General features: G+C 33.9%; 1 protein-coding gene across 8 annotated transcripts in view; it reads left to right on the top strand.

Moving 5' to 3' along the window:
- Lama2 (laminin subunit alpha 2) overlaps positions 1-16702 on the top strand; it is a 559330-nt gene that overhangs the window by 235280 nt on the left and 307348 nt on the right. For all 8 annotated transcript variants that reach the window (XM_048798152.1, XM_048798156.1, XM_048798128.1 and 5 more), the window contains exon 11: positions 14810-14950. In XM_048798152.1, coding sequence (XP_048654109.1) covers positions 14810-14950 — 141 coding nt within the window. The remainder of the gene's footprint in view (positions 1-14809; positions 14951-16702) is intronic.

Genomic DNA, 16702 nt, shown 5'->3' on the forward strand with positions numbered 1-16702 from the left:
ACAGAGGTGATTTTCTTTGGCTCCTCTGTTATGTCTGCTGGCATTAAGCAATTGTAACAACTTCTCCTGATAATATCCACCATCTATTCTATATGTAGTACTTTTATAAGTGTCCTTAAATGCTTATCGGGTTCACTGCAGCAAGATATTTATAAGTCATCTGTCATTTATCTAAAAACTACAAATATACAGAAGATAAGTCACCTTAACAGTCTGTGTCATATTATAACCAAAAGGCTTCCCCCATTGCCCTTCTTCTCTGTTAATTGAAAAATACACAGCACTAGATACAGCAATTCTTTAAAACCACAATATATTCAAATCTGTTTCTTCGCATGTAATACTTTAAAAATTCTGTCAAGGGTTTCATTCTGGATTTTTAAATAATCCTCTGAATTTTGAACCCAGATAGGTCTTAATATTCTCACCATATTCAACTGTTCAGTTTAATTACCAAAAGTATAAGAAGACCTAGTGGAATTGATTAAAGACTCAATATTTTCTCCTAAGACTACTTTTAGAAATGAAATTTTATTTGTTGTACATGCTCAGCTAATAGCTCATCATGTACACTCAGAAGGATGCATTACACCTGCAGCTTATACACATAGAAGGAACAGTGTGGAGTGCTCAAATCTAAAATAAGACATTTACATTTACATCTATAATAATCAGCTCCATAATGTTCTGATCAGTGTATAGCTACAGTAGGTAAGAGAGTAAACAATTCTTTGAAAAAAATCAGTATGCCATAATGATACAAAAATAAAAATTACTACTTTTTTTCATTTTTTTCAATCATAGATGGAGGCTTACTAGCCTTACTAGTTTATTAGTCTTTTCTAGAAAGTTTTAAATATTACGTGGTTATGGCTGATAGATGTATATCCTTGTATGTGTGAATACCAACATTAAGCCATGACAACATTATAAGAAGTAGACAATGAGTTGTTGAAAATCTTAGTTTTAATATTAATATTAGTAGCAAATATTCATTTAATGCTATATATATATATATATATATATATATATATATATATATATATTTTTTTTTTTNGTGTGCCCTTTGAGAGACGCCGACCACTCTACGAGTCCATGTAAAAAGTTGTCATGTACTGGAAGATAGTAAATTTTCTAGATTCAATACATTTTTACTCCAATGTTATCTAAAATTTAAAAATTGCTCTCATAGTACCAAGGTTGGGATAGCAGTCTGTGAGTGATTACTTTGTCTTAAGGACACTTTCCCCTTGCTCCGATCTGCAATTGCCTTTTTTTTTTTTGGTGGTGGGGGGGGTTGCAATCTTACAGGCTTTTAGTGCTTCTTCGCTGATATGTACTGAAACGAATTTTGTGTGTGCTTTATTTTCTTTTCCCCAAACTCCATAGAAATCTCTAACCTTTACCACTTGTGCAAATAAATGACAGGTAAGGCTAGGCTTAAAATCGAAGAGAAATTTCCTGAATCTATAGAATACAGGAAGCATTTATAGACTGATGGTCTGATGGTGTGCTCAAGGAAAGAATCACAAAAGTGAGGGAGGCAGACCTCATTTTGTTAATTTTTCTTGGGAAATCACTCAGAAAGGCTAGAATAAGGGAGCTGTAGTGTTAGCAGAGCTCCCAAGGGAAGCTCCTTGGGCTCCATGTGCCAGCTCTTTGCCTGAATTAATGTTGTACTGAGAAGTGATTACCATCCTAATAAGAAAAATGCCTCCCACGAAGACACTTGAAGCTCTGTGCAGACAATTAAAATGCACAATAAATAGCAATTAAGAAATCATAAAAGAGATTGAAAAATTAAGTAAATAGCATCATTAAAAGAAATGTCTTTCAGCCAGATGATATTTTAAATAGTAGACTCTCTGTTCTTAAAAACAATTTGGGGGAAATAAAAACTTGTAGAAAACAAGTTTCACAAAATATCTACATAAAGATCACAGACTATTTGTTCTAGCAGTTTAGATCACAAATATATATCATAATAATTATATCACAATATATTATAATGAATTCTATCACAACATACTGTAATTGAGACCCTATTGCTTCTTCTTTACAAGAATAATAAAAGCTAAATATTTCAGCAAACCACACATACAATTTCAGTACTGAAAGGAATACGTACTAATGTAGAGAGAAAAGTGATATTTCCTTCTGTTTCATGAAAACATGGTTTGTCACAGTGTGTCAACTGATCATTAAAGCAGCATGGACCAAAAAGCTATTTAAGAAGCAAAATATTTGAGACATAAATTCATATAAATTATAGACTTTTGACTGAATAGGAAGAATATGTGTGTGTATTCATGTGCATATACTATTGATATCAAATTTAGTAATATTAAATAAGTATTTACTTATAAATAGAATAAAAATTACATGTAAAATAATCTCTATAAGTATCATCTCCAACATGAACATTAACTATTAAGCACATGCATACCTATTTCCTTATACTATAAGATAATGAGAATTTTTTTTTTGTAATTTCATTAGAAAGAAATATCTCAAGTATGAAGATGTTTTATTGAAATGCTTCTTTATGAAGTCTTGGGACTAATTTTTTTTTCTAGTGTTAATTTTAAATGACTGATACTTTAAATGCCACACTGAGTTTATGTAGATGACACCTTTCACATTTCTGCTATTTTAAACACCTAGATAAGCTCCATAACATAGCAAATGAATTTTAAAACACTTTGATTCATTAAAGAAAGGGAATTTTCTAGGTATCAGACCAAGGAAGGAAATCAAAGTTGAGCATAAATTCAAGCAAAACTCAACACTGAGTGAAGTAGTAGGTGTGAGGCTAGTCTTGGTTATAAGATGGTAACTAAAGTTTGGGTATTTAATACAAAGGACTGGACAGTAAGATTGAGGGAAAATGCAGCTGATTAAACTTAAGCAAGAATACTGCCAATGCTCTCTGAAACTGAAAAGGGGTCTAGAAAACTCTTCCTGCAAACCTAGACAGGAAGTTTTTCTTTGGGATTGTGGGTAGTGAAAAATTAGTGCCTATCTCCAAACCGGACTGCCACAGGGGAATGGAGTCAATCTTATTCTCCCTTATATGACTGAATTCTCCAATAAATCAAGCACGTGGTTTTCCCATAGGAAAAAGAAACAGAACTACAACTAAAAATGAGTTCACCATAGAGCAGCACAGTGCACAAGAGAAAAATAACTACAAAAGGAAATTGGTAGCCATGAATATGAGAATATTTATACACTAAAAACTAGAAAGCATAGTGTGAAACAAATCATATAATAATAAAACATGTAATACCTTTTGTCTCATAAATCATAAAACTAAAACTATGTTAAAATGTACCATCATTAAAATATGATCTGAAGATTAAAGAATAAAAAATAAGAACTAAAAAATTATATAAAGTAGGGTCCTATGTTAAAATACAAGAATAACCTGGTTTAGAAAAGAAAATTTAAAATATATATAGTCATTAGAAATAAAAAATCAGTCAATAGATGTTTTAGTCAGCCTTTCAGACTAAAATAGCCATAAGAAAAACTTAGAGAAGAAAACATTTATTTTGGCTCAAAATTTATTTTGGTATCAGAGGGTCAGGTGATGGTGGGTGAACTCCATGCTCTGGGCCCAAGGTGAGGCAGAAATCATGGCAGATGGGTGTGATGGAGGGATGCTGGGATGTTCTTGGCAGCCAGGAAGCAGAGAGAGAGAGCAGAGTGGGGAACAGGCCACAGTGGAGGTGAACCCTTCCAGGGAAGGCCCCAGTGATCTACCCCCTTCCAGACACAGCCCACCTGTCTACGAAGTACCACCCAGTCAGACCATTCAAATTAGGTTAAACTGATTATATTACAGCTCTCACAATCCAATCATTTTACTTCTGAACATTCCTGCATTAACCTAGGAGCTATTGGGTGATACACTATATCCAAACTATAGCAGTGATTTAAACAAGAGATTAGGTACTACTGGATAGAGAGTAGGAAATACAGTCTAGAGGAAGTTGCCTACAAAGTGGCACAGGAAGGTAAAGAAATGATTGAATAAAAGAAAAGATGAAGTTCAACCTAATTTTAGCAGGGATTTTCAGATAAAAGAGCAGATGATATTGGGTAGAAACAATATTAACTTTAGCAGGGATTTTCAGAGAAAAGAGCAGATGATATTGAGTAGAAACAATATTCAAGAAATAATATTCAAGAAGCAATATTCAAGGAGTAGCAAAGGATAAAAGAGTAATCAACAAAGAAACCATACATCCTTAATTTAAAGAAATTAAACAAAACAACCCACCAGCAAGGCCCATAGAGAAACCTAATTACCAGCAAGAAAAAGAGAAAAATACTAAAATTAGAGGTGAATATAGTAATTTGTGAATATTCACCACTAATCTGCCTTCATAGAAAGAAATACTAAATAATATATGTGCTTTAGTAAGAAGAGTATTAGACACAGACGTGTTTTACTACATTGCCGGATACACGAATAAACCTATAAAAAACTGCAGCATTTTCCACACAATAATAACAAAAATAGTTATAATAGCAACATAAAGCTTTGTGGATACCTAGAAATGCTTTAAAAATAGAGGTAATTTTGAAGATTATTGAAGAATATAACCTAGAATATTAAATGTGGAGATAGTTGATAATACCAAACACCAGTGAAAATCTGGGGAAATAGAAATGTTTACCATTGCTAATATTAAGGTGTATTACTAGCATAACTTAAGAAAACAATATGGCATTATCTAGTATCTTTGAGATGACAAAACCCTGTCATCCAGGACTCCACATTTAAACATTTACCCTTAATGAAATTCTTAACTATATGTTTAAATAAGTATATAAATGATGTTCAACATAAACCTATTTGCTATAACAAAAAGAAAAAAAATCTGAATATCCAAAAATAGCAAAAGTAAGTTGTAATATAGTCAAAAAGTAAGTTGTAATATAGCAAAAGTAAGTTGTAATATAACCCTTTGTATCCATAGGTTTCTACATCCTAAGACTTAAACAATTGTATATTGAAAATATTGTTTAAAAATTATACTGAGTACGCACAGACTTTTTCTTACAATTATCCCTAAACAATATAACACCTATTTATATTGCATTACATTGTATTAGGATTTATAAGTAATTCACAGGTTTATAATATATGGAAGGTTGTGTATAGGTTATATGCAAATACTTCATGAGTTTATGTAAGGAGTTTGAACATCACTAGATTTTTGGAATCCATGTGGAATCTTGTAATCAGTCCCCTACAGATAAGAATGAACAACTGAATGTTCATTTAATCTGATAAAAGAAACAGTTAAAGTAAATGAAATAAGTCTATATGTAAAAACATTGATAAATTTCAGAAACCTTAGATAAAGAAAACAAATGCCATAAAGTTATCATTTATGTAAAGTTATAAAACAAAATAATTCTATATTCTTGTGGACACTCTAGAGAAAGAAAACAGAGCAGAACTTAGGTAAGATTCAACTTTATATTTAAAACTATATCTGAAGCAAACATGTAAAAAATGTAAAGATTGTTTACCTTTAGATGGTGGGTAATGGATATCATATTACAAGTAATTTTATGATGCTTTAAAATAATTGCTAATTTAAAATTTCTAAAATTAAAGGTAAAAAGAATTCTAGATTTAAGAGCTGAATGAAATTCTTAATACAACTAATATCAACCACACTGTTGCTTTTACACATATGGGGTTCTCTTGTACTCTTATTTAGACAATAATATTAAGGAACATTATCCTCATTATATTCCAACTATAAAAACAAAAATATTGTGAGACAAAATTATTTGCAAGTTTTTATACATTATTATACATGATTGAAATTTCTGTCTTTATGAATTACAAGTCCACCTTAGACAGTCGAATCTACTGAATAGAAATGCTCTCTGACTCTGGTGTTTGTTTATTTTAAGTACCACCTGCTAGAAATTGGCTCTGTTTTAGTTTGGTGCTATATTATTTATTCAAAGTCAGTTGGATTGCAGAATGTGATAAATAATATAAGCTGACCTTGATCTATGTAGGAACATTGGCTTTTGTTTTTATTAAAGACTTAGTAAAATACTAGAAATCAAACGTTATTTTCATCTTGTTTTGCTTTGGTTTTTTATTGTACTTTCCATTAAGTCCTTCTTAGCCCACAGGACTGTGTGATCTGGCCTTGACTTACTCCTCTAGGATGTTCTTGAGCCTCAATCATTGTCTTCCAGCCTTGCTCAAATTCCTTGGGTCATCAGTCCTTTTGTAACTCTGCAATCTTACAAGCTTTATTCAGACTGCTTGGGAAATCTCAGCTCTCCCCTTCCTTTGCTTAGTCACGTGTTTTTCAAGGCTCAGCTTTACCTTTACTTGAAAAACTCTCCCAGGTACATCAATAGAAATCATTCTGCTGCCACAATCACTTTTACACTGTCCCCCTTTATGATCTTTTCACAATTTGCAATCCTATTTTATATCTGTCTTACCTCTGGGGATGACAGGGGTCCTATATAATTTCTCCATCATTACAAAACAAGAAGGTAACATAACAACTCTATATGAGAAAGTAGAAATCTTTAAAAAATTGTGAAGTTTGACAGTCAGTTCCATTTCATAGTCTACAAAATGATGATACTGAATCTTTCCTCTATAACTCTCTACAGATGTAACTATAACATTGAAGTTCTGTACAAACATAAAGTATAACCATAAATGCCTACTGGATTACTTTTTTGGTTGTTGTTTATATTCCTTTTCACAAGTACAGATTAAGTTTTAATTATCCTTCCCTAATAGGATTTTTATGGCGTGTTAACTTTTTTATTGGTTTTGAATTTCCCTCCTCTTTTTCATTTGTGTATAAGAATGGTCACACCATTTAACATGTTAGATTGAACCTTGGACATTTCTTCAAAGGACCTTCAATGTATATATTTGATCCTGGATCTAAAATTGCAAACGTAAAGTTTTTAACATGAAGACTGCATTCAGAAATTTGTCTCTTACAGCAGCTACAGTTCAGATATTAATGACTTTTTTTTTTTACATTGACAAAAATATCCTCGATAAAAATTAGTTCCCTCTGGGCTCTTTTATTAGATGTCATCTTTAGGCCTTATTTTCATGCCTAGCTCACTTTTACCAAGAATCCTACTAAATCAGTGCACAGAGAATTCCCTACTCTTAATATCCGAGTACCTTGACCTGTCTTTAACAAGAATCCTATTAGGGTGATTTAACAGGAATGCTACCTACTTGTGATGTTTCCTCTCAGTAGTTTTCCACCCACTAACCCTTTCTGCTCCTTGACTATAAATCCCCACTTATCTTTGCTGTATCAGGCATGAAGCTCAGTTCTATATTTAGCTCTCACTTCCCCTATTGCAATGGTTTCTGAATAAAATATTTTTATTATGTTAAATGCTATATGACTATGAGTCTTTTCAGTAATATTGAAACTCAACTTGTGAAAAGTAAAAACTAATTTTCATTTGTTTTCTTCATTCCCTAACCCACCAACTACTTGTCATCTAGCTCAGATCACTGTGTTTAGAGTAAACACTCAACAAATACTGCTAATTAGCCAATTATTCTTCCATTTGTTAACTTCTTTTAATACTAGGATACATTAAAATGAAGGCCATAATGGAAGAAAGCCTGTAATTGACTGTATACCCCCCCCAAAAAACAAGTACGACTGCAAAATTCCTGAAGCAATTATCACACACACACACACACACACACACACACACACACAATCCTTAAATGTCACTGCAGATATTCTTGGTAACTTTGTCAATAGAATTCCCAGTTGACTAACAACCACAGATAAGCATGCACTGCAGAAGTTGTACCTCATTTATAACCAGGCAGCTTCCTGATACAGAATACAGGAAACTACTGTGACTCTATTTCTCCAGAGAGACACTATACTGAGGAAACTATGGCAAAAAGAAATTGATGTTAGCTCAACAGAATTTGACTTAAAGAAATCAAAACTAAAAAAAGCTAGTAAGGTGCCCACCCCCCACTCCTTCTGCTTCCCCCCCCCAGGGGAAAAGAAAACCAAAAATAAAAAGAAAGAAAAGAAAATGAAAAGCACTATAAATATTTTTTGTAGGATAGGACATAATATATTTAATTATATAGTCTGGTAAATATGTTCAATTGAGATATACGTCTGTAAGCACCCATTTCCTCTTAAGGGAATGAAAATTAGTTCTTGGGTGATGAAAATATATTCATTTTATGTATAAGGCAAACATATTCACAAAATACATCTGTACATACAATGTATCTATAGTATTAAAATTTCATGAGGGATTATTATTAAAAAAAGAATAACTAAACAGATTTCCTTAGGGACATGATAATGAAAAATTGGTTGAATAAACTGAGAAAACTGGTTTCAATTAAAATGGCATTTTATTATCACAATATATAAGAATAAAAATATTTATTATCTGGATTATTTACAATGAAAAATAATTTATTATTATTGGTTCATATTTAATTTTTAATATAATCAATTAAATAATGCTCTAAAAATAACACAAGTAGAATATTGGGAATATTAATCTCTACAATAGAAATCTGGAGCATTTGGAAATTACCCTATTTTGTAGGCTTCAATGTGAAAACTGTTATTGAATCTGTACATCAGAAAGACTCAGAAGTGAATTCTAAATAGATAAAATATTAAAACAAAATGACAGGAGCTGCCCAGTGGAAATGCTTGTTTAATAGAGTCGAGCCTAGTTTGTTTAAATAAAGAGTAAAGTACATTTTTAAATGTATTAAATTATGTTAGTAACTCTTTTTAAAGTTGATCAGTACAAAGAAGTGATGGAATAGTAGTTAAAGGAAGGATAAATCTCATAATGATTAAAATAGCATCCAGACTAGAAGTTATAACGTCTCACTCTCCTGATCAGATAGTTAGGATCCCACCTGGACTTCAGGGACTGAGCCATGGCCTCTGCCAACCTTATAATATAAAGGGCAAATAAATAACAAAAACAACGTTTTACTCTTTGTGTTTGTTTATTAATTTATTTCAGTAAATGGATTTTGATAGATCCTCCTGCTAGGGACATTCCAGTAAATGAAGATTTTGCTGCAAACTGGGCATGGTGGCACACTCCTGTAATCCCAGGGGTTTGGGAGGCTAAGGCAGAAGGATCACAAGTTCAAAGCCAGCCTCAGCAAAAGTGAGGCACTAAGCAGTTCAGTGAGATCTTGTCTCTAAATAAAATACCAAATAGGGCTGGGGGTGTGGCTCAGTGGTGGAGTGCCACTGAGTTCAATCCCTGGTACCCCTCCTCCCCCAAAATAGATAGTACTACAGTAGCCTGTTCTCACCTTATCATGAAAATCTTGGGATACATCTTCTTTGCTCAACCCTGTGGCTTTTCTGCCTCACTCTTCATTCAGGGGCATAGACGACTGTGGTGTCTCAGGATGTTCTCTGAACCCCTCTCAGAGCAGTGAGTTCATATCTTGTGAAATGTTATCTATGCACTTCTCTTAGTTCCTTTGCTCTATTGCTTGCTCTTGAAGGCAATTTTATTTTCCCTCTGATATCACCTATTAGACCACATAGAATAGCTGTCATTTGATGAATGAATGAGTCATACAAAGAATAAACAAAGAAGAAAAATAATGTGTGAGTTGTTTATTAATAAATTGATATGGGAAGCAAAAGAAATTCAGTTGCCCAAAGAGCTCACCCTTAAAGCAGATGGTTCACTCTCAAGCTAAAAATCATAACATCAGTCCTGAATCATTCATATCAAGAGGAAACTTCCAGGGAATGAATCAGGAATGCAATCAGGGACTGAGTCACAGATGACAATGTTGATAAATCAGACAAGTTTTGAAAAAGCAATAGTACCCCTGAAGACCAATAGAAAGAATTGGGATCTAGGCTGCTAAGATTACACTGATAGCATAAAGATGCTAATTATATACAGATTGTGAAACACATTATAGAGGAGGTAGGAAACCGGTGCCTCTATGAAGGTGTACACAAATGTCTTAAAACACTATACTCCTATCTTTGAATTGTGCTCTTCTCTGTTGTATAAATATTTATTATTGCACTGTAATGTTCTCTAGCAATCATCATTTTAAAAAAAGACTTATTTTTAAAAGAAAAATTGTGAAGCACTAAGTAGAACATTATTTAGATATGCAGTCAACTATACACTCTTTCAAGGGAGTTTGTTAAAGGAAATAGAACCTAATAAGATTAGTTTTCTAGATATCTATGTTGATATGTGTTTAGAAAGAAGATGTTTAGTGAATCCAAAGATTTTCTCCAGTTCTTCATCTTCCTACCAACTTCAAACGGCCCTTTAAGTAGGCCATGAGGAATGATATATAAGCAGGTCATATATACATTATATTTATTATTTAGTTATATTTCAGTATTTGCAGTAGAGCCTGAGAAAAATCAAAATCTAGCAATTTTGGATAATGAATCTACCTCAATCTTATTAGAAACATAAAAAAAATCTTGACAAAATAAATTTAGTTTCTTTGAGCAAGAATGGTTCAGGAATCAGGCAGTACTCAAAATTGGAAGAGATTCAGAGAACTCTGCACACTTATGTGGTCAATAAATATTAGAGAGAGAGAGAGAGAGAGAGAGAGAGAAAGAGAGAGAAGAGACAGAAGAGAGAAGAGTACAGAAGCAACTTGTTGGGTTACTTCTAGGCATTTGCCTTATTTGAACACTGATCAGTTGGCAGCCTGTAATTGGCTTAAACTTAGCTGTTTGTGATTGGCTGAAACCTAACTATCTGTTACAATAAATATACTCCTAAATTAGGTTTTCTACTCATTGAAAAATTAAGTTGCATTTTTATTATGTAGGAACTCAAAGTATGGAGATGGCCTCAGATAAAATTGAATTTAGCAGAAACTATTATTCACTATAAAGTAAATATAAGGTATAGACTCAGGAATAAAAAGTGGGAGTATAGATTTTTTAAATTGTGGCATTAAATAAATATGCAAGGAAATCTTATATAAGGTTTTTGGAAATGCTGTAAAAATATGACAATCATTCATAGAGGGGAATGAATTGAATTGGGTGTAGAAAGAGTAGGATTAGTGTGAAGACCTAAAATACATCACTTCAAAGATTTTTCAAAATAAACAAGGCAAAATCATCACTTGGAGACATGTTTTTGTAGATGTAGATATCCTACATCACTAGCATGATGTGTCAGGGACCCTAAGATCAACCCCAGTTTGAATGATTTGTCAAGAGGATTCACAGGGCTCAGAAAGCTGTTATATTCGTATTATAGTTTACTACATGAAAGGTTGCAGATTAAAATTGCCAAAGACAGAAAATGCATAGGGAAGAGTTCAGGAGAGACCAAGCAAGCACAAACTCTCAGTTATCTTGTCTCAATGGAAGCACACTGAAGGCTAAGTTCTCCATGCAAAAGTATGTGACTACTCAGAGGAATTGTTGCTCATTAAGGAAGTTCATCTGAGTCTTGATGTTCTGGACTTTTACCAGGGGCTCAGTTATAATGTATAATGGTCCACATTACCGATCTTAAACTACCCAGTCTTCAGTACCTCCAGAGTTCACACTGGTACGGCATGGCCCTGGTGCTTCCAACCGGCCAAAGCCAGGCATTCTCCTTATAAAGTATCTGCTGTGACTCTAGGACCCAGGCATATGAAGGTTTATTGGTTATCTTCCCATAACATAACAATCATCATTATATGCAGGGTTTGCGTACCCTAAACCTGTTGAGGTAACCCATTATTGCACCATAAAAAGTGAAAGGTTTTGTTGTTCAATGACTCACATCTCTTAGACATTTTACTCACTGCTATTGACTTAAGTCCCTCAAGTATAGTGCTATTGATTTATCTCCTGCTGAGCAGTCACAAATGACTTACTAGTTCTTAAGGGGAAATGTCAGGTCAATGTATATTAGGATTGCCTTTAGGAACTATAAACTGAGGATAGAGACCCTGGATTGCAAGAATCAAGTGAAGCTCCTAGCATATTGGAGTTATTCGATGTATTTGTTTTGAAAGAATAAATAATGAATGAACCTTCTACCTATTACGCTATTCTTGTTTCCAATATCTTTGCTAACATGAGTCTCTTGTTCTATCCCTGCCAACTAGTTGAATTCATAAACCAGACTTAAAGTTTACATGAAATTTCACTCCTGCTGTAAAACCTCCTAAAGCTTGCAGCAGAAATTAGTGCTTCCTTATGGTACACCTATAATTTAGTTCACTTCTGAGATGCAGTGACCACATTCCACCTTGCATTAGAGTTGATTGTGAGTCTATCTTGTTACCTAAGTAGATGCTGGCTTTTAAAGACAGAGACCTTGACTCGCTCATATTTATGGTACTTCGAATTTCTTCCCTAATGTGTTGCTTCAGGTTATCAAATTGAATTGAATATGCAATTATTTAATCATATTTTCAGGGTCATGTTACTAGGCTAAAATGAAGCTAAAGAAAATGCAACTAATGTCTAAAATTTTCTAATTGTTGAACTCACTCTGAGTCTCAGAAAAGTGGTATGATTTGCTTTCAAATGAGAGTAAATGAAAAGTGGATTAGAGCAAGCACAGAAGAACACAGTGTTCAGAACACCTGGCCTGTGTCCTCAACAGGAGAAGCAGAACTATAATTATAGCTATGTTTCATCCTTCTGCCTGTGTAATCTTTTGAAGATGCCCTCAACTTCAGCGCTGTCTGGACTTATGTGTCCCATTAGGTCTGAAATAAGTTTTATTACTTTCTGTGAAATCATCTCAAAATATCTGAAATCTACCTTGAAAAATTAAAACTTGCAAGAATGTTAATGCATTGCTTCATTTGGTGTGCATATCAGATTCTACAGTTTAACACATGAAACAAGAGGAGAAACACCCCCTTGTTGAGGCTTCCAGTGATGCAGAAGTGGTTGATGTCAATGGACCTTAGAAATGCAAAGCCAAAAAGTTAATTTTAAACAAGTTCTGGATATAAGGAGAAGCTCTTCCAAATCCCTCCTTACATTTATGCCATTTTTTTTCTATATTACCTTACAAATTTTCAGATTTTAACATACTTGTCTTCTTCCCAATCTTGACTTATTTAAAACTATCTTCTTAATCATCTATTATGTTCAGAGCACTTTTTTGTATGTAGAAATCACCACCACTTGACAAAAAAATTATGAAGTCTGCATTCAATGTTGAACCAGGATTTCTTATTTTCTGGGATTGAAGTGTGTTGGAAAATAAAGGTCAGGACACCAAGATCTGGAAGCAACACTTTATTAATAGCACTATGGTTCAAAGGAATAATTCTCAAAGTCTGAGCCCTGAGCACAGTGGGACTCTTATTTTTAAACATAAGCAAGTGTTTGGTACATCAAAGCAAGGGAGTGGGTGCAATTCTATTGAAGGTTTCATTCTACACTCCTTTATATGGATACAAGCTAGTCAACACCGTGTGACTCTTTGCTCATACAGCTTAGGGAATTTTACTGAACTAAGCATAAAAATTATTCTGTCCCCATTGCTTTGCTTCCTGCTTCTACTACTGTAGTTATCTTTTATAGGTACCTGTAACCACTGCAAGCCTTTATGATTAAATGTCCATAAGCAGAGTTGTTGTGTGTCAGCGGGCAGAACCAGTCTGTCAAATCTTAAACTGCTAAAGTTCCCAATTTGCTCTACCACAATAAGCACAAGTAAATAGGGTTTCTACCTCTGAATAGATTATGGTACACATCCAGGAAAACTGCATTTTTTTGTGGTTATCTTAAGGCAGTGTACAAAAGGCCATCTGAACACAGTTGAGAGAGAAGTTAGTTCTCCAAGGAAAAAGGAAAGCTTCAAAATTGAGGTGTAAATGGAATTTAAGAAGAGGGGAAATGCAGAATAAATTCACCTTTAAGTAATATTGAAAATCTATTTTCTGGAAAGCAGGGAACTTTTATTTAGAAGAATTAGCCAAGATTAACCATCTCTTAAATGGAGATATTACACCCTTCCCAGTTTTTCATTATACAGCCAACTTTCACTGGCATGAGACCTCATTTGAGGCTCACCTATCAAGAAATAACTTTCAGTGCGCTAGGAGTAGAATTAATGAAACCAATCTGGAGAGCAGTCAGCAACAAGAATGAATTTTTCCCATAATATCCTTATATCACTAACTGGCTGGACCAATGTGTCAAAGCCAACAATGTAAAAAATTAACCAGGGAAAATGTTCTTCCTTTTGCAGTTAGTCTGATCAGGAAAACATTCCAGATTATTTGGCCCAGTTCCTCTTCCTGTCAAATTAGCGCTTTTTAGTGCTGAAAGGCATGCATTTTAGTCTGTTGTATTAAAAGTATTTTACAATTTGTATAACATCAGTGTTCTATTATGCATCCAGGTAAAAGTTTAACATGTTTAATTTTATCATATATCATGTGCAAAGTTGTTCAGTAAAATGGAAGTTGCTCCATAGAACAGAGCCGTGAACCTGAATGGCACCATTTTAGTCAGGCTAACATATTCTTGCATTTTATCATAACATTTGCTCAATAACTTAACAAACATGAAGATTAGCATCCAATAATCTCTGCCCCCTCCATGGGATTTGAATGGATATAACTTCACGAGCAGCTTATGATCTGATTTTAAAAATAATATTATACTTTAAATAAGTTTGTAAGTAAAATAAATATACAGTTAATATTTTCCCGAGACAAGCAGAGGTATAATTCCTCATCTTGAGGGGTATTTCTATTGCTAACACACCTCTCTATTTGCAGGAGAATGTTGAAGGAGGAGATTGTAGTCGCTGCAAATCTGGCTTCTTCAATTTGCAAGAGGATAACAGGAAAGGCTGTGATGAGTGTTTCTGTTCAGGGGTTTCAAACAGATGTCAGAGTTCCTACTGGACCTATGGCAATGTAAGGACTGCTATTTAATTCTTTGTGCCACTCCAGGATCTTCTTTATTGCTGCTGTTGTTTCTTTGTAACAAATATTTTCAAAAAGTAATTTATTACCATGAGCTTCAACTCTACTGCCCAGAATACTTCATAATGGTTTCCTGTGCAGAGATCAATTTATCCCCTTATAGAAGAGTTGAGGGAAATGGGACTTTCGGGGAATTTCAGAGAGTTTGTGTAGCTGGACTTAGTGTACAGTGTAGAAGAGAAAAGCTTTGAGGGTGAATGAGACACTAGGTCTTAGGAAGTTGAGTGGACTGAAACATTGGGGTGTTTTGTTTGGAGAGTTAGAGAAGGATTTTGAGCAGTGTAGTACAAAATTGTAGTTGTGCTTTTACAAAGACTATTTTGATAAGCTATCTTCCAAACACTGCTTAGCTTTAATAAGCTAAATAATACAGAATACAACTATAAATATTCTTCTGCCCATATGGCTGTTAAGTCAAATTTGCAATATTATGAGTAGTTTCTAATGATCCTCCCATTCCTGAATTTGAATCTGTGTAGACATTATCAAATGTATTGCTTTTGAAGCTGACTTCAAAGAATCAATATAAAATGGGCCTTCAGTCTAACTTCCTCATTTCCCTTATAGAGCCCCATCCCACCCTCCTGATGTCTCCACTGACATATCAAAGCTTCATTACTAACCAAGGGGCACATCTAGTGGCACTCAAGCTTTGGGTCTTTAGAACCAAGGTCCACTGAATCCAACTCAGTTCCCTTGGAAGGGGAAAAGGTGGAAGGAGTTTATTACCTATGGTCTAGCTAGCCAATAAGTTTTCACTTTGTCTTTGTTTTTCTTTTGACCACAGAAGTACTAAAGATTCTACAGCTTTGGGATAAGCATAATCAAATAATCGGTACATGAAGAAATTAAAAAAAATATTTTAGCCACACGTCATCACCATTACCATTCTTTTCCCCACACATCACAACACCAAGGAGGTTAAATTAGTCCCATAGATCCCTGGTAGTGAGTAGCCTGAAACCTCAGTTCAGCTTTATCCTAACCAGGTAGGATGGTTTAAATTCAAAGTGTGGCAATATGCCTGACCCAGACTGGAGCAGAGCGATGAAAAAGCCAATCATCACGCACCCCCTTTCCTGCAAGGTTCCTTCCTTTTCTGGGTAGGGATCTAGGATGTGGGTCTCCAGAGCACTATGACCCTGTAGGAAAGAATAAATACTGTATTGTGAGATGTTGTCATAGCAACTGGCTGGGGGATTTGTATGCCCTTAAACCTACACAGAAATTTTAAAATGTGGGAGGGGAAGAAATACTGAATGTAAAGCCACCTTTCAGGTACTTGCATGTTTTCGTTCTTTTCTTCCTCTGCTTTACAAATATGTATGTAATTCTTTTGAAATGTTATATTTCCTTAAGCAACAAGAAATTATTAATAGAATGAAAAATATGAAATTCAAACTCGGATTATTTGATGAATTATATACTGTTTTAACCATCATGTAACTTTGAATGAATTTCTGTTTTTACAGTGCTTGGAACTTTTTAAAGTATAACATCAATAAAAACTGAGTATTATACATTGTTATCAAAACTCCTGGAAACATCATGGAAAAATAAACAATGGGAGCTTATATATGAGTGTGTTAGTTAGTGACATTCATGAGTCTCATGTTCTTCTAAGTGTTAATAGTTTGGTTTTCTAATTTCTAAACATGGACACTATAAGGAATGTGACAGAGA

This window comes from Marmota marmota, unplaced genomic scaffold (assembly GCF_001458135.2).
Source record: "Marmota marmota marmota unplaced genomic scaffold, marMar, whole genome shotgun sequence".
In the NCBI taxonomy this organism is placed as follows: domain Eukaryota; kingdom Metazoa; phylum Chordata; class Mammalia; order Rodentia; family Sciuridae; genus Marmota; species Marmota marmota.